This window comes from Gossypium arboreum, chromosome 8 (assembly GCF_025698485.1).
Source record: "Gossypium arboreum isolate Shixiya-1 chromosome 8, ASM2569848v2, whole genome shotgun sequence".
Classification (NCBI taxonomy): domain Eukaryota; kingdom Viridiplantae; phylum Streptophyta; class Magnoliopsida; order Malvales; family Malvaceae; genus Gossypium; species Gossypium arboreum.
In genome coordinates, this window is record NC_069077.1 from 138,687,454 (window position 1) to 138,707,197 (window position 19,744).

Genomic DNA, 19,744 nt, shown 5'->3' on the forward strand with positions numbered 1-19,744 from the left:
CTAGGTGAATATTTAGGTAGGTGAGATCGAGAGGGGAGCCTTCCGAGAACCAATTTGGTTGTCCCAAGTTAGTTTAGTGCGATTGAAAGATAAACCTAACTAAATAGTTTAATTTAGTAAAATGGTGTCCGAGAGGTAAAATTGAACCAATTAGATGTTTAAGCCTTTTAGATCCCTAATCCAAAAACTAATCAACAACATGAAAGCCAACCAACCACTTGTGTTCATTGAATTGTTAATCATATAATTTTCAACATTTTCAATTTAGTTTTTCTTAACGTTAGATAGTTGATTATTGTAATTACCCCTTAAATATGATTTGTCGTAATATTTTACTTAGTGAGTAGTTTAGCTAGACTTCGTATTTGCATGCTTGTTTCCATTAATCACTTTGTCCCAGGACGCTCATGGGTTCTATCCTTGGAATACTCGAGTGTTCCATTATAACACTATAAATATTACAACTGACCTATCGCACTTGCAATACATTGCTAGATTATTGATTTTATTTGTGTTAATTCATAGTCCCAAGGCATGCACGTCGAGGTTCGATCAGGGACCTTATACTTTTTATCTATAGCATAATTTTTCAGCAACTTTCATTTTATTTAATTTGGTCCCTAATGTCAAAATTAACTAAGTCCTTAGTTCTAAGCTAATTTCACTATCTTCCAATACAATTTTAGTAAAATCTAAGTTCAACAACTAGATATCTACCATTATGAAGCTCAATTTCATTAATCTCCAACAATGATAACTTGATGTACTTAGAATTTACAAAATCTAAAGCATGGTGTGATGAAATAAGCTTTGACGATTAAAATTTGATCAAAATTACAAGGAAATTGATCACTTACTTGAAAAATTTTGAGGACCGAATGCTAGAGAGCTAAACAAGGTTTTTTCTTCTTTTCTTTCTCAAATTGGACAGCACAATAATGAAATAAATATGAATTTTTTTCTTTTAGCTTTCACTTAATATATATGTGTGTGATAATTATCTACTTAATTAAGCTTAATTAGTTTTCAGTTTAACCATTTAAACATATTCAACCCATTAATTAACCTTTCTTATCATAAGGGAGTGGATTACCATCAATTTCCAGTAACTCTTTTCAACTTAATGGTTAAATAACCGTTTGGTCCTTTGACTAATTGGTAATTTGGTCCTTAAGCATTTTCCAATTTAGAATTTAATGGTGATTGAACTTTTATAATTTAGCCCTTGATCTTTAACTAATGCTTTTCTCAGTTAAATTACTTAACTGATATTTAATATATTATCATATCAACTCTGTAAATCATCCTATTTTATCCTTACGATCTCAGTTGACGGAAATGGGGTTTCGAAATCGTATTTTTTGACACAACTTAAAGTTGGTTGTTACATGATGCAAGAGATTGGCCAGCGTGTTTCACATGGCTTGAAATTGCACAAAACTTGTAGATAAAAAAAGTAGCCCACAAAACTTAGATCATACCCTTGTTCTTCTTCAATTATTTCCACCGGTAAACTCCAATGGGCCTTCTCCTCCTCCTCCTCAATCCACAGCCCTGCCAAATCCACTTCCATTAGTAGTTTGGAAATCAAAACTACAACCAAAACCTAATAAAAAAAAAAAAGACTAAAACAACCAACATGCTATCCCAAATAGGTGAACAAAACGTGCTATCACAAGCATACTCTTTAACAATAAGTCCATTCTTTCTTCTTCTTTTTTTTTTTGACATACCAAATCATCATTTTCAAAAGTCTATTCTTTTTTTTTTCTAACACCATATTGGATGACTTTCCTTATGATCACATGTATTGTAATCATTTAAAAATTTATTTTTATTCCTTATATGATCAAATAATAAGTTTTTTCTATAATCATTTGACAAATTGTGAATGAAGTTTTAATTTCACATGCAAGGGTATTTTAAAAATAAAAATATTAAAAGAATTTAAAGAAAATTACTGAAAAATTTAGACTCTATTAAGAAAGTTCAAAGTGTGGCACATATCTTTTTAAGATATTATAAAAATAAATATTAAATATTAAAAAGAGATATGTGATCATATTTGAAGCTTGCTTTTGGAGTAAAAATATTTCACTCTTATATTATCAAATACTAAATGGATGAGTTTGGTAATTAGATTTGAGGGTTCACATTGAAGATCAATTTATCAAATAACGTGCAAGTGAAGCTTTGAGGCATCTATGAAGGTTCGTGGGTAGCTAAGTTTGTTGGAACCAAGAAGCTGATAGTCAAACTTAATGCAATATTAGTTGTCCAATTCCTAACTAAACCACCTAATGAGTGTCATCTGTTTGAAAACCTAATTGATGACTGTTTGACGTTGATAAATGAAGGTTGAGTGATTGAAATTCAACATATTTTTCGAGAAGGTAATATATATGCAAATCACTTGACAAAATTGACGCAAAGTTTCAATATGGGGTTGGCTTGGTTCGTTACTCCTCAGGAGAGTCTCCTATCCTTTTTATAAGTTGACACTTACAGAAAAGGGCTAATTAGAGTTTTGTTTTTCCTTTCAATCTTTTGTACCAAACAAAAATTAGTATCAAATACTAACAAAAAATTTTAAAAACTAGATCTATGATACTCATGCTAGATTTTTAATCTTGTTGTGGAGTTAAAATTTTTACCCACAATATATCAAATAATAAGTTTCTTTTAGTTACCAACAATCTTTTGGCCTAATAACAAGAGTATTACATTATAGACATGCCTGAGTTTAGCCCCTATTAAACCTATTTTCCAACCCAAGTTATAATTTTTTTTAATTATTTAGCATTTTGTTTAGGATAAAAAGCAAAATTGTCTAAAACATAGATTATTATTGGCTTAAGGAGACTACATGGCCTTAAAACCTTGATGTCAATTTTTCATTTGTAGGTTTCCTTTTACTTTGGTTGAGCTAGATGTACCCTAACCTTACCCTCTCCTCTGTGTTAAAAAAAAAGGCAAATTAATACTTAAGGTCACCAAATTATTAGTAAGTTTACATTTTTGTCACTAAACTATTTAAAAATTTTTATTTAAGTCATCGGGCTATTAAAATGTTGTTGCATGACTTTCTTTGTTTACATCGCTTATACCAATCGAAAGCTTTTATTCCCCTTCTTTTTTACAATTTAGTTTTTTCCCTAAATGTAATGAATTTACGAACTAAAATCTAAACAACTTTATTATTTGATCTCTTTCATTGATCGTCAGATCGACTTGGATTGAAGTTACGTTCTCCTACTCGTCAATAGATATTAATCCATTATACTAATCATTGAATTGTCGCTTGAAGCTCGCTAATCAGACTTTAAAAAAAAATTTAACAATCCTATGAATTAAATAAAAGCTTTTAAATAGTTTATAAGTATTTTATAAATTTTAAAAGTTTAGGTACGGAATGATAAATTTACTAATGACCATGTAGTTTAACACAAATTCACAAACCATGCTGACAGAACCTGCCTGTCTGTGTATCAGACGACGTCGTTTTCGTATTACCCGTTTATTATTTTAATAATAATAAAAAGCAGCCAGATCGATAAATCTTCCAAAAACTCAAAATTTTTTTTTTTCAAAAATTCCCAACAATCTCTTACTATGGCCTTTCACGTAGCTTGCCCAATTACATGGTTACAATATATATATTTTTCATACACTTTGCCATTATTTCTCTCCTTTTTGAACTTGCTTTTTAACGCGCTCTCGTTGTATTAATGCATATGTTTTCTCTTTGTTTTTTTGTAGTCGGCGAATTTGCTTTTGTTCGCTAGGGTTTCCTCGGAATCTCCATTCTCCCGATTCCAAGCATGACTTCTTGCAGGAACTGATTCGAGTGGAGGCGTTTTTGAAAGATCCATTGGGCGTTTCGGTTTCTCCAGAAAGGACTGTGCAGGTTCGCGTACCTAAAGTAACGCCGGTTCCGGCTGGGGATGGAGGAGATGGCGTTGATGCCGTGGAGGATTCGGCCTCGGTTTTGGCGGCTCAGTCAAAGAGGCTCGTGCTTCAGAGAAAAGCTGCTGCTGAGGTTTATGCTAGGAAGGTTGAGCCGGGTGATATTGCGGTAATAACAATATGCTTGCATTTGACTCTATGTGCGTGTTTAGGTATATGTTTATGTGCATCTGTACGGTGTACATTAAGTTTGGCATATGAAATTTTGATCTCGTTCGAGTTTGATTTAGTGGAGTGTAAATTTTGTTGTCATTTAGGGGTTAAGGTGTTCAATTTCAGTTTATTTTGCTGTCGTGTTTGTGCCGAGTTCTGCTTTCTCCGGTCCATTCTACTGGTTCTTTAAAATTACTGTATCAGTATTTGTATGTCTTGTTTTAATGGTATTTATAATATGATTGGTCGTTGATATTTATACTTTAAGTATGCATTTTGTAGAAATTTTAAGATTACTGTTATTCTGCTTTTGGGAACTTGGAATTCAAAATTTGGATTTGTATTTCATTTTCTATAAAAATTGTAATAATTAAATGCATACATGAAGAGTAAGCTACTTGGGTTTCAATGTAATATCTATTTTGAGAGTATAAAAAGCATTAATTTGTTAAATTTATAAATTCCTTAGGAATTTCAAAATCAATACTAAATAGTCACTTGACAAATCCATAGATTTTGATAATTAATCATGAATTTAATAAATTTATATGTATTATGACTTAATTTAGACTATTTTTGAAATCCAGATTCTGAAATCCAAGTTCCCAAACGCTATCTTATTGAAATTGAGCTAGATTTTGGGTTTGTTTGTGATTGTCCAACAGTCATTTGTTAATACGTTATTAACTTTATATTTCAAAATATAAGTATATATTTTGCATGTATTTGTGAAACTATGAATGCAAATTACTAGCAAATAAAGGATTTCGTGGTTTGATATTTTAGTTTGTTGTTGTTTTGGGTTGGCTTGTATACTTACTCTCTGACTGGAAACAAACCTTTGTTGAATGAGAACAGGAAAGGAAAGTAGTAGGGGCCTTTATTTGGTCTCTACTTTTTATTTTATGCAGTGTTCCTTCTTTGTGGCATTCTAGAAGTGATGGTTTTCACTTTCTTTACAGGTTGCATCAATAGATTCTGCTCTACAAGAGCAAGGCCAGTCAAACAAAACTGTAACTTGTCACATGTGCTTTTCGGGTGAAAATGAAGGAAGTGAGAGGGCAAGAAGGATGCTCGCATGTCGAAATTGTGGCAAGAAGTACCATAGAAGCTGCTTGAAATCTTGGGTTCAACATAGAGGTACTAAAGTTTATTGTGCTATATAACTATGGCTCAGTAGAGAGGCACTAATTTTTACTGCTCTGTTATCTTCTATCACTGCAGTCTTATACATTTGGCATTGTTGCAGATTTGTTTCATTGGAGTTCCTGGACTTGCCCCTATTGTCGAACCTGTGAGGTATTTATCTTGCACATAAGTACCAATTTGCACCGAATAGTGTTCAAATCTTTTGGTTGCACTGATTACTACTAATTTCCTTTCTTTAGGTGTGCCGAAGTACTGGAGATCCAACTAAGCTCATGTTTTGCAAAAGGTGTGATGGTGCATACCATTGCTATTGTCAACATCCATCACACAAGGTTGAGTTTCTATTGCTTATTGCAGAGATTTCTTAATATCTTGTTTAAAAGAGAACAGCTCATATAATCCCTAGATTATGCAGAATGTTACCTCTGGGCCATATTTGTGCCCAAAGCATACAAAGTGTCACAGCTGTGGATCCAATGTCCCCGGAAATGGTTCAAGTGTGCGGTACGACTGCTAACCCTTAGACAAGAAGCTTTCACCCCTAAATGTTTCTTCTTTCTGTGCACATTAATGCTCTTAGTATTAATATTTTGGTTTTATCATTTTCTTACAAATCGCACAGGTGGTTCTTGGAATACACTTGTTGTGATGCTTGTGGAAGGTTGTTTGTGAAGGGAAATTATTGCCCTGTATGTTTGAAGGTAAATTCATTCTTCCAATAAATATTATTATTATTATTATTATTATTTTTTCATATATCCCCTAGCTTAAGGAAAGAACCCACTTCCCCTAAAACTTGTTTCTTGATAGAAATGACCGAAAAATGGATTCTGAACTACTTTATTTGATTGATTATAGCATCCATGTGAAAGCTAATAGGCTTCTTAAGTTTTCTAGAAATATGAACTTACTAGACATTTTGTAACTATACAGGTTTATAGAGACTCAGAATCGACACCCATGGTCTGCTGTGATGTTTGCCAGCGCTGGGTGCACTGCGAGTGTGATGGCATCAGGTTCGTTGCTGTGTACTTTAAGAAACTCCAACCTAATTTCTGCTCTGTTATCTTGTTTATTGCATGCTTTTGGTTGTTGATTATTTTGGTTGGGGTAGTTGCAGTCAAATATGCTACTGAGTTTGACAGTTATAGATGTTTATGGATTTGTGTTATGCTTTGTATTTTAACCTGCATCAAGTCCATCAGGCTTATTCCTTGTAACTGTATAAGGTCAAAAAGGATGGTTGAATTTCTCAATTTTTTTTTTTTTCTGTAAAATGCCATTTTCATGAGTTGTTTCCTTACCAATCTAGTGAAACAAGCAAAGCAAGTGCATATTGTCTTGAAATTTCTACTCTAGCTCTTTCATTCCTCTCCAAACCAAAAAATATTTCCTATTCGTATTGAATAAATCCTGAAAGACTTTTATGGTTTCAGCTTTTCAGCACCCGCACAAATTTTGGATCATTATTTATTTATCAATAAATGTTTTGCAGTGATGAAAAATATCTTCAGTTCCAAGTAGATGCAAATCTCCAGTATAAATGTGCAGCATGTCGTGGGGAGTGCTACCAGGTAGCTATGTATTGCAGTGTGCTTTTTTCCCTCTTCTTTCTCAGGAGGGAGAGAGGTATTCTTTTCAACTTATGAATTGTTGTTATAAACGTGTAACCAGGTTACAGATCTTGAGGATGCTGTTCAAGAGCTTTGGAAGAGGAGAGACAGAACTGATCAGGACCTTATTGCTAGCTTGAGGGCTGCTGCAGGGCTGCCAACTCAAGAAGAAATATTCTCTATCTCTCCATATTCTGATGATGAGGAAAATGGTCCTGTGATGTTTAAAAAAGAATTTGTGCGTTCCCCGAAGTTCTCTCTCAAAGGGATAGCTGACAAGCTTCTGAAGAAGAACAAGGAATATGGAAAGGAGTCTTCAAGCAAAAAATATCTTAAGAAAAAGACATACCAGGCATCTTTAATTAGCAAAGGAGAGTCACAGCTGAGTTTTGAAGGGAATCAGGATATTCAATCTCAAGGATATAGTGTGAGTGAGTACAGGATCGATGAAGTTGCAATCCAGAGAGATGAAGGACAAAATATTTCTTCTCCTGTTACTGAAACGTGTTCTACTAATCAGCCAGGGATTTTGAAAAACAAGCTGGTAGATGAGGTGATGGTTAGTGATGAAGATAGAAAATCACGTGTACTTAAAATTAAAAGTAACAAGCCACATGATTTAGATAGTGGAGATGATAAACATGATAGCAAGTCAAATACTTTGAAAGCAAAGAAGTTAGTCATAAATCTAGGTTCACGAAAAATAAATGTTACCAATTCCCCAAAGCCTGATGCTTCAAACTCTCAAAGAGAACGAGATGTGATTTCTTACAATGGTATGCTCTGACTCACTCTTTCTATGAGATAACTTGCACTGCATGATGATCACATTTTCCTACAATCTAGTATTCATCATTTCCTTCTATGTTGCTATCACTCTAGTAACCTTCTAGATTGCTACTTATCATTTCTAACTACACCCTAAAATCTGCGTTTGCTGTAATGAACTGTTTTTTGCTCATTTACTTTAATCTTAGTTAAGTTTAGGTTTTTGTTGAGCCCTTTTTATTTCTTATAAGATTGCACTTATAAAATAAACAAGATATTAAATCACATGCAATTTACTGGTCCCTTCTGGTTGAGAGATTAATCTAAAAACTGTTATGCCTTCTCTTGTTTGACTGATTGTTAGGTGTTCAAGATGCAAATAAACAGAGTTACAAGTTTATGCTGGATAAGCATGACAATACTGCTAAATCTGGTGATGGTAATATAGCAATCATGATCTATTGCTGTGATATTAAAAAGTTCTGTTTTGCTGCCGTTATTGAACATCTGGAAATTTGTTTTCTTTTAAGGTTATGATAATTGAAACAGTGGGAAATTTTTCTTTTTGCAGGATACAAAGTTTATCAATCCAAGTCAAGAAGGGTGAAAACTGCGGGAAAAGAAGGGAATGTGATGAAGTTTGGAAAAATTAAGCCAGAATCTCCTGAACTGGGGCCCAAAGTCGGTGCAGCAAGCAGTTCTGATGGATATGAAATTGGCCCTCCTGAACAGCCACGAGTTGCATCTGGAAAAGGAAGCATTGATGTAACTAGGCTTGATGCTGCACCGTCAGGTGAGGCGTCCATCCTAAGAGGGGGCAAGGTGATGTTGAGAAAGTGCTTCGAAGACAGGGCTGATACGAATGGTGAAAGTAATGAAGATTTTGGTCACACACCTGTCTTGAAATCTTTTCCAAAAGATTCCAAACTGTCTCTCAAGTTTAAATTGAAGAAACCTGATCTTGATAATCAGAATTCTAAGGTTCATCCTGTGGAAGAAAAAAGTTCTATAAAGGGCCAAAGGTCAAAAAGGCAGAGACCATCAACCTTTGTGGAAAAATCGTTGTTTAATGTAGATGAAGATCTTGATGTCACACACACGCATCAAAACAGCATAATGGATGGCATGATGGATGCTAATTGGATATTAAAGAAGTTGGGTAAAGATGCAATTGGAAAGAAAGTTGAGATTCATCACGCCTCTGACAATTCATGGTAAGATTTGGCTTCTCTTTGCCACAGAAAAAACCAGGAGGCAAGACCTGGGTACCATGGGCTTTTGATTTTAAGATCTTTTGCTCCTGATTAATCTATGTCCCTTAACTACACATCCCTTATTTAGTTCTGTATGCAACTGATGAAACATGTAAACTTCAATTTGAGTTTCAAAAGTAGAAAGAATATGTCAAGCTGCAAGTGAATAATAATTTTAGCTCCAGCCAAACTATAATGCTTTAATAATTCTATATTGTATATTCTTTAGGTACATTCCCTGAATTTAATCCTTAACTTTTTTGAAATTGAACAAGCAGGCATAAAGGAGCTGTTCATGACATCATTGAAGGCACATCCACAGTATCTGTGATGCTAGATGATGGTAGAGTAAAAAGCTTGGAACTTGGGAAGCAAGGCATTCGTTTTGTTCTTCAAAAACAAAAGAGAAGCAAATTTTGAAACTGAACGGTCTAATCTAATTCTTTGTGAGTGGATTGTGGAGATTTTTCCATTTCTGGATGTGGCGGTGCTCAGGCAGTTGCTGTTCTTTTCTTTATATTAATTTTCCTCAGCTTTGCACTGATGCTACTTTATATCATCGGGATGCCTTTTTACTGCACTTGCAGATGAAAACAAATAACTTAAGCAACCCATTCAACCACAGTTGGGGGTGGTAGGTCCCATAGCAACCAGAATCCATCACGAGCATCTGGATCCAAGCCTCTTGGATGGCGAAGAAATGTAAGCCTTTGCATGCCTTCTTTACAGCTTCCTGAGCCTCATCTTCACTTGTAGTTATAGGAGATTTCTTGAAGGTTGCATGAACATAGCTGGTAGAATTTCCAAAAGATAGGATCAGGCAAACACCTGTGGTGTTGACTTCTACCGAACAGACTTCCAGTCCAGATTTCGTCAAAGCTGCAAGTAAGACATTTTGATCAAGTCTTAATAAAGTTTGAAGAAGTACCCGTAACTGAATTCTGAATGCAATTTTTGAGAAACCAATGCTTCTAGAGGAGCTGGACAGACCAAATGAGAGTTCAACAATGATGGAAGCGATTTGATATTCGCAGCAGCAGTGGCAGCCACTGCAGTTGCTCAGTTGCTGGGATGCAGTGGGGGAAGGCGCTAAAACCTGGCACAGCAGAGGCTGAGTAGTATGCTTCTGTTTGTCACCATGCCAACTACCAAGATCTTTTTAACAAGTGGGGCTCTGCTGATAGTTTGGTGGTGGCCTATTCACTATGGCTGAATGGCACAACTTATTAGTGCTTGTAATTTCATAATCTTGGAAAAACTTAAATTTCTTTGTTACTAGTTCTGATGATCACAGTCTGCTGAGAAGGGGATTTTGAAGGCATAAAAGAAAGAGTATATATATGTATATGAACTAAATTAAGCATGTATAACATTAAATAAGTATCCATATATATAAATCGTAAAGTATGAATTTACGTAAGTAAGAAGCAAGCATTTCATATTAAGATTAATTTATGAAGGCAGTTTGGTTTGGCATCTTCTTCTTAGGCAGAGATTGATGAAGATCAGCAAGGTGGAAAAACATTTCCCCGGTAAGACAATATAATATTAGTGCATGAAGCTTCTGCAGTATGTTCTTTATCTTCTTGTGATGATGTTATAGCTACATTTTGCAAAAAAATCTCCTGACAAGGAAACCTCCTGCTGCAATTGAATTTCAGGGCAACATTGGAGGCACTTGTTCCTCTGATGTTTTCGTAAATCACATTGCTCACTTGCACTGCTGATACCTGCTTTTATAGATCATATACATGCATGCATGCATACATACATACATACATTGCCATTAACACCTGCTCTGCTCTTTTCTTCTGAATCCGATGTTCATGGTTTTAAGAGTTTTTCTTATTACCTTATAGGGGCATGGCATTTTATGATGATCACAGTAGTTTTGATCTATGATTATAGGATTGCTCACGTTATGCACCATTATATTCTGAAATTTGATGTTTTTAGCATACCCTGATCCTCCCTACAGTAACAACATAGAATCCTTGAAAAGCATACCAGAGTTGCCAAATTTTTTTCTAACTTCTTTTATTCATTCTTGATTAAGAAAATCCAAGTGCTCTTTTTCTTACTGAAGTTTGCTTAGTTCTAGCTGAAACCATTTTTATTTACAAAACTACTTAGATATGCGTCTCTTATGTGTATGTTGATTTTTTTTTATTTAGATTTTTTTGTATTTAAAGGGTTTGCCTAGATATGTGTGGGACAGTTTATCAAACATATAGGTTTTAGTCTTCCAAAGAAAATTAAGATGTTACCTGCCAAGTCTTTATTCTAACTCCATTGGTGGTATCTGAAATTGTTGCTCTATTCACTATTACATTAGATACATAAGCTGCAGAATTTCTAGCTCCTAAGCTCCCAATGCTGCAAATAGTGTTAATTTACCATGCATTTGCATAGTTGTAGAAACAAATAAGCTGAAATCAATCAGGTAAAAGGTTTTGTTTTGAGGAGTGTTGAATTAGCTAGATGACCTGATTCCATGTCCTGGTCCACAAGTTATGTCTGTGGCTTGCACATTTTGCGAGCCGCTCACAACAGAGATACAATCATCACCTTCAAATATAGCACCAAACGAATAGATCAGCATAGAATTTGCATAATTGTTTAGAAGATTTGCATGAATGCTTTGATTTAACTACTGGTTTACCAGTTTTGATGACACAGTTCTTAATGTGTATGTTGTGGGTTTCAGACACATGGATTCCATCCGTGTTGGGGCTGTTCCCAGGAGCAATTACGGAAAGGTTGAGAGCTTTTACATTGACACATTTGTTAAATGAAAGATGCATTTGTTGAGCATTTCGGATCCGCAGCCCTGTTACTCTCAGATTACTGCATTGGCTAAAGGTTAGCGCCTGCAAAAGCACAGTTTTGTTTTAATATACTTCATGTGCACAATATGTAACGATCGGGATTCGGACATTTTCTCTCACATCATTGCATGTATTGAGATTTGGTTATCACCCCTTGATTCGAGTGCTCTAAGAAATACTTTTGATGTAAGCATACAAGGGGAGACAACCGAATTTGGTTACGTGAAGTGATACAGGGTAGATGTTCAAATCCCGGTCATTACACAAGGAATAAACAAACATATCTCGAATTCAATGAGAAAGGACGTGAATTTACAGTTGGTGCTTCCTTGCAAGGCTGAAAAATAATGGAAAAAAATGTTAGCTGTTTTATTGATAAAATTGAAAAGAAAAAATAATAACTTGAAATTTTGATGTAAAAGCAAGTGACATACAAGGGCTATGTTAATTTTGCAAGAATTTTGCCAACATGTTCTGCCATTGCCATTGATGATGCCTCCACCTTCTACCCTTAAATTCTGAACATTAACAAAGTAAAGCCATCGTCGTCTTCCATGTGCTTTATAATCCGAGTGATGGACATTGGCTTTAATTGTTCCATGGATCTATCATGTAAAAAAGATAATCATCATTTAATGTTTCAATTATAATGTATCAGTCCATTTTATGTTTACATGGATGTACTAGTGCATGGGATATTTAAGGCAAGCATGCATGTATGCATGAATCCATGGCCATGCATGCTATTTTGCATAAACTCACCTTCACTATGAGGAGAGTTGCAGGGTCCAAAGAAATCAATTGGCTTAAGATGATAAATTTTGTTCTTAGGGACCACCACAATAGCTCCTTGAGAAGAGTTACAAGCTAACTCCCAAGCCTCCTTAAATGCCTAAACCAAAGAAAAAGAAAAAATAGTTGTTGAATGTCAATCACTAAATTCTCGGCTGAATCTTGGATTTGACTTGCAGTCCAAACAAGATGTTATGATTGTTATTTTGTGATTTTTATTTTCACTACCATTTTTATTTATTATAAGGTACGAGTCCAACATGGTTTAATCAAGTAAGTAAAAAATAAAATAAAATAAAATAAAATAAATCAACAACGGTCCATGTAAATTAATCTTATCAATGTTGGTGGTTGCCCTTTCTATTTCCACCTATTTTAAAGTTTAAATTGAAGTTTTTTAATATGTGACCTCAATACTTGTTGATATATACTTGTTGATATATACATTGAAAGTTTTAGTGAGTTTTATAAGTTTTTGCTTTTAAATTAAAATAATAATTCAAAACTTTAAAAGTTTAAACCAAAAATAATAATTGAAAAGCTATTTAAATATTAATATTTATTTAGAAATACCAATTTTACTTTTTATCAGAATTTTTACAAAAGTAGTTTTTTAATTACTTTATCTAGTGGTACTTGGGTCCTAACTTATTCGTGTCATTCAATATCATATTTCATGAATGTTCTTAAAATGTAATTCATTATTCATTAGGTTTGCAATCACAAATTAAAAAAGAAAGCTTAACATTAAAAAGGGTTTGAATTATTGTCGAATTGAGTGGGAAAGGTTTGAATTATTGTCGAATTGAGTGGGAAAGAATTCAACGTTACTTAATTGGAATATTAGTTTGATTATTGTGATTTGTAAACCAAAAAAATAATGTTTGAAAGCTTTCTCCTTATTTCGAGGTTTGGTATAGTCGGAACTCAATATAATTATTGAACACCAATTGATTTAAATAAAAGATTTAATAAAAGAGTCTAAAAAGAAAAACAAAATTTAAGTGACTACTGAATACAAAAAGATTTGATATGATTACGAATACCAAATGAAATAATAATTCTAATGTTTTGATATGATTATTGAATACCAATAAATTTAAATAAAAGAGTTAAAAAGAAAAAAGAAAAACAAAATTCAAGTGAAATCATAATTCTGAAATGACTACTAACACTAAAGGATTTAAATAAAAGGGTCCAAAAAAAAATATAAAGTCGAAATGAAGCCACAATTCTAATGATATTGAACATCAAAAGATTTAAATAAAAGGGTCCAAAAAAAATAAAATTAAAGTGAAATCATAACTCTAATGCTTTGATATGATTGCTTAACACCAAAAGATTTTTTTTTTTTAAAATAAAAATAATAATACCGAAGTAAAACCACAACTCTAATATTTCTTTCATAATATGTACCTGCGAATCGTCAATTCCATTAGCCTTAGCTCCAAAATCATCGACATTGATTTCCTTGAGAGTGACCCTATCAATCCTCGACCAAACTTCATTATTGTTGATGGGATTAACTTTGTCTTGTTGGTTGTAGGTTGTTGGGCGGCTATAAACATGAGTTTGTCGAACATCACTGTGAAATGGGTCCTCTCTGTAACTCCCAAAACAAGATGTGGACAAACAGATGAATGTAATGAAAAGTGGGACACAAAGGGTTTTTAACCACATTATCAGACAAATGTCGAAAGGAGCTATCACTTGAACATGTTAGTCATGTAACTCACTATATTTATAATATAAATAATAGAGACGAAAGTGGAGGTTTTGGGTGCTAAATTTCTTCAACTAATGAAGAAAAGAGATGGAAAGTGGGGGAAGTTAAGTTAGTTGGAAAGGATTACTTTGTGCTTCTTTATCAACTTACATACATACATCCCTTGCTTTCTACTGAATTCTTCTTCATACATATGTAACTCAATGATGTGTTGACTTCATTTGCTTCAAATAACTACATCATATACATTTAGATTTGTTATACACAAGTAATAACCAACCTAAAATTCAGATAAGATTCGGGTCACTTACCCACGACCCGACCAGGACCTACCAGATGGATGCGCACAAGACGCACAGTGAGAGGACAACTAGGGGAGCTCGCGGTATCAGCTCGCATGAGTCGAGGGGATCTCACAGTCCTAGCTCACATAGACCGAAGGAGTTCACATGGAGGGGATTGCGAGATCTAGCATGCAAGTTGGAACGATACACGTGCTCAACATTCCTAAGGTCTGCTCAAAATGTCAGTCCTATGAATAATTGGGTCAAGTCAATGAGATACAGAGAAAATTGTTCAACAAGATATATTAATTTTTAAAGGATATTTTACCATTTAATCAATGGGGCCAAGATCCCTTCTTGCCGTTAGCCTTTATTCCTTTCATGTCATTTTGTGTATCGGGATTTGGTCGTCACACCCACTTATTTTTACATCCAAAGTATTATATTCTTTGAACACTCTCTATCCCTTTAAGATCTTATCATCTAAAAGTATTTCATCTTAATTCAAACTCTTTTTTAAAAAAAAAATCATTCCATGTAAGAATTGTCTACATAAATAAACATACATATACTTATACACTAGATTATATCTTACTACTACACGGGTAAAAAAAAAAACTTAATGTATTTTAAAAATGGCATAATGTCGAATTTAGCCCTTAACAGTTATATCTTTTATCAATTTGATCCTTATTCTTTTTTTTTAGTTAAATTTGTTCTTCAACATTTTAAAAACAGTCAAATTTAACTATCAACCTTTTAAAAAAGAGTTGATATGATGTTTTTCGAACGAGAATACTAACTAAAATATTAAATTTTTAAACACAACAGCCTACATGACAATCCATATGTGCTCCATGCTAATTCTTTTTTGAATTTTTATAATTTTTGAATTATTTGTTGACATGAGATATAAGACAAATGATATTATGTTAATATGATATGCACATGGACCACCATGTGAGTTGTCACGCTAACAATGTTAAAAATTAATGTTTTAGTTATAATTTCCGTTAAAAAAAGCAATTTTACTCTTTTTTGAAAAGTTAAAGGACCAAATTTAGTTCAAAATAAAATAAAAGTCAAATTGATAAAAAAATATAAACATTGAGAATTTAATTTATTATTATGCATTTTATAATAAATGACAGTTTTATTGAAATTACTACCTTTTATATGAGAGGTAATTGTTTAATTTTAAAATATATTAGATAAAAAAACTTAAAAGGAAAAATAATCTTATAATAATGTTTATTAATTTATATAAAAAATAGTTTTCATTCTTTTCTGTGTTTGATAAATTAAGAAAAATATATTAATTTTTATAAGCATTGAATTTATATTATAAAATTGTTTGATATATGAGTAAAATTTAAAGGAATGAATATTCTTGATTTTTGAAAATTTATTATTTCATCCACTGTTAAATGATAACAAAAGACTAAGAGTGAGTTTGGATGGATAGTACGTTTATCTGCGGTTAGTGTAAAAACAGCAGTGGCGGTGAGATTAGATACTGTAGCATGAGAGCACCGCCCATCCAAACCCACAATAACAATGCATTTATACATAAAATTTTTGGGTGATCAAAATAGGAATGATCCTTATTTAAAATGACTAATGGGTAATTTACCCTTTTTTTAGAGTAACTAATGTGAAAATACATTATTAGACTTTTGTTACCATTTAATTGTGGAGTAACTAATTTGATCAATTTTTTTGAGTCATCAAATTAACAAAAAATAATAATAATAACCAAAATAAAAACACCATCATTTAAAGTGTAGTTTACCTGAAATTAATTCACTTAAGTCCTTAATTTTGACTATAAGCTAAGCTAATTGTTTAATTTAATCAATAAGTGTTTAGAAAAAATTCCGTAAATTTTTTTAAAATATTTGGACTGAATTATACTACGGAGGACTTTACTTAAATATCACATTTAATTCGAATAAAATTATATTTAGATTGTAAAATGTACGAGGACACCTTTGACTATACTAAAAAAAATTTCTATGTCAAACATTGTAATATGTTTTTGCTTATAATCGCACTTTCTAAACCCACTATAAGATGATATTACGATGGTGTTCGGTTTATGAAATATAAGATTATCTTTGATAATAGGATTATCGAATGAAAATTTAATTAGAACATTATTGGGTCTGTTGTATTATCTTATTCTATTTATTTAGTTAAAATGTAAAATTTTATTGTTCGAATGATAAAACGCAAGATTATGTAAGAGCATATTTACTAAATTATCCTATTAAAGGTTTTTTTATTTATTTATTGTTGACTACATAAAGGTTGAAGGTCATAATATTTTATTTTTCTCGATAATTAAGGTTTCTCTCAACTTCTAATAATAAATAAATACATCTGAAATATTACTTGAAGAATATATTAAAGCACGGTAGAATTTGATTCATTTGTTATAATTATTAGGTTAAATAGATAATATATGTCGATTTTTTTAATTAACTAAATAGGTCGTTTTTAGAGAAAGTGTGTGTGAAAGCGTATCTAGTTAAGTGAGCTTTCCTGTTGACATGTCAGAGAAAAGCGCGCCCAGTTCGAAGCGATTTTCAATAATTACAAAGAAAACGCGTCCAGTTGGGCAAGTTTTCCTGCCAACTATGGGTGCGCTTTCACACTCTCTCTTAAAAAACGACCTATTTGATCAATTAAAAAATCGACATACCTATTTAATATTTCACTTTGTTTAGGTAAAATGAAATAAATTCATTAAAAGAAATAAATTCATTAAAAATGGGGTAAAATTGTAAAAAAAATATGTTAGATTAGAGTTCATACAATTTTTTAGTCGATTGTTTGGTTTGATTCTTAATTCTTTTTTCCGATTTGCATCAAATTCTCTCTAGTATCGATTATATGACACCAATTGAATTGATCCAACCACTAATTATCGGAAATTTACATTTACATTAAATATTACATTAATCAGATAATTAATTTTAAAAGTTGATCACAAAGTTTAAAATTAAGTCAAAGAATGAGATGTACCAAACATTATTAGAAATTCAAATCCATTACCCAAATTTAGTTTTATGATTCATTGTATCAGACACAATGTTTTCAGATCAAATCAGTTGAATCGAGAATTAATTAGAATATCGATCTAAACAAAGATAAAAATCAATTAACTTATGAATTAATACTGATCAGTTGAATAAGTTAAACAAATTATATAAATCAACGATTAAATCAATTGAATCAAATTTTATATTTTTATAAATTTTAATAATTTATTTAATTACCTAAAAATTATCTAAACATTAATTAAACAAGAAGAATTTTTGAAATTTGAAATTGGAATAATTATCATGCTGTTTAAGTCAATAAAATATAATTTTTTAAATAATTACTACTATAATTAATATATGATTATAAAAAGGATACATAAAATACATTTAAGGCAATACAGTATAATGGTGGGGTACTTCATCAAATCCTCAATATTATATGAAAGTTCCCAACAGAGGGAACTAAGACAAGAGCAGCCAAAAATATGTTAGCCTCACCACCACCATTATCTCCCACGTGGCAATTTTGATTTGATATAATTTCAAAATAATCCGAATTCGATTAGAGCTTATATAGATCGGATCGGGTCGAGTCGGATCAGTGTTAAAATTAGGCTTATTTTTTAGGTTTGGTCTGGCCTGACTCGAAAAATGGGTCAAAAATTTTATTCAAATCCGATCCGCCTGTATTAATTTTTTTTAAATCTTTATATAAAAATAAGTTTAAAAATGTGATACATCAAATACACAAAAAATATTAAAATAAATATTTTCCTATAAATTGAAAAAATATATATAGAAAAAATCTTTATACTTACATAATACTAACATAGTTACAATTTAACAAGTAAATGTCTAAGGTCTTGCCTGAGGCCCAAATTGTTTTCTAAGTCTTATTTTTTTGTCCAAGCCCATTTTTCGGGCCTATATTTTTAGCCAAACCTTCCCACTTTTCAGACGGGCCTTTGAGCTTGGGCAGATGACTCGACCCATGATTTGGTCTAATTTCGATGATTAATCATCATGTTACCCTGAAATACATGGCAACAGAATGTTGCACGTTTTGGCCACATGGCTATGTCTTAGAGCCACACAATCTAAGTTTTGTCCCCTGTTTTCACTTTTCATTTTTTACTTAAATTTTTGTAAAAGTTTCAATTTAGTCAAAATTTATCCCCGAATTGTTTTAAATGTTTCATATGCTCAATTTAAGCTCGGATTTGATCGAATAGCATGAAAACGATCATAACTTTTATTTTAAAATGGATTATCTAGTTATTTATGACAAACAGTGAATAATGTTATTGTTTTACTGTTGTAATACCTATAGCTTGGGTCGGGTGATCGGGCTAGGTATAAGGTGTTGTAATTTTTTTAGTTAAGTTATAAAAATAAAAAAAATATTAATAATTAAATGATTAATGGTGTAATTTATCTATTTTTCCTTTTTATAAATTGAATATACTAATTATTGGATTTAAATTAAATCTTAAGCATAAACATACATTAAGTATTGAATACTTATTATTTGGATTTTGTTTATTTTTGTTATAATTTATTCAGATACCCAATATTTATCTTATAATTCTGTTTTTTTTCAGACAATTTATTTGATTTCAAATATTCAATATTTGAATATTTATATGATAATTTAATTAATTTAAATTTAAATTTAAATTCAAATAATAATACTTGATTTACAACTGAAAATAAACATATTCAAATTTTAAGACAAATTTTTAAATTTAAATTTTATAAAATTATAGATATTCAACTTATTTTTATATCCAATTTGTAATTGAGTAAAACCGAATTCAATTATAACAAGCTCGAGCTTACTCAAATTTTATATCTAAAATTACTACTTCAACTTCAACTTCAACTTCAATTTCAATTCAAGATAAAATAACACTTAAATTCGGTTATTTTAATAATTTAAATTATTTAAATTAAAAGTGATAGCGGTTTGATTCAGATGGATTTTGTTCGGTTATCTTACGGTATTATATTTTTTTAGAAATAAATATCGAAATTAACCAAATCAAATCGAATTCCATGAATCGTTTGATTCATCAATTGGTAATTTTTTTAAATTATATAATAATTTAAATAGAAAATATTCTTATATTATAAAAATAAAATTAGTTATAAAATAAATTAAAAAT

The 19,744-nt window shown here is 31.7% G+C and overlaps 1 protein-coding gene across 6 annotated transcripts; it reads left to right on the forward strand.

Annotated features, from left to right (window-relative positions):
- Window positions 1-3,551: 3,551 nt before the first annotated feature.
- On the forward strand, window positions 3,552-10,329 carry LOC108470146 (uncharacterized). 6 transcript variants are annotated; one of them, XR_001869273.2, is made up of 15 exons: window positions 3,552-3,644; window positions 3,760-4,075; window positions 5,082-5,259; window positions 5,369-5,418; window positions 5,508-5,600; window positions 5,684-5,772; window positions 5,891-5,969; window positions 6,202-6,284; window positions 6,764-6,842; window positions 6,943-7,657; window positions 8,014-8,088; window positions 8,221-8,863; window positions 9,181-9,348; window positions 9,490-9,604; window positions 9,679-10,329. XR_001869273.2 is itself a non-coding variant. In XM_017771387.2 (14 exons), the coding sequence occupies exons 1-13, from the start codon at window positions 3,613-3,615 to the stop codon at window positions 9,320-9,322; spliced, it is 2,574 nt and encodes an 857-aa protein (XP_017626876.1). In that variant the 5' UTR covers window positions 3,552-3,612; the 3' UTR covers window positions 9,323-9,348; window positions 9,490-10,329. The 6 variants fall into 6 exon arrangements, 2 of the variants coding, with proteins under 2 accessions (XP_017626876.1, XP_017626877.1); XR_008287208.1 differs by having other exon boundaries at window positions 9,181-9,787; window positions 9,862-10,329; XR_008287209.1 differs by having other exon boundaries at window positions 9,181-9,787; window positions 9,878-10,329.
- The last annotated feature ends 9,415 nt before the right edge of the window (window positions 10,330-19,744 follow it).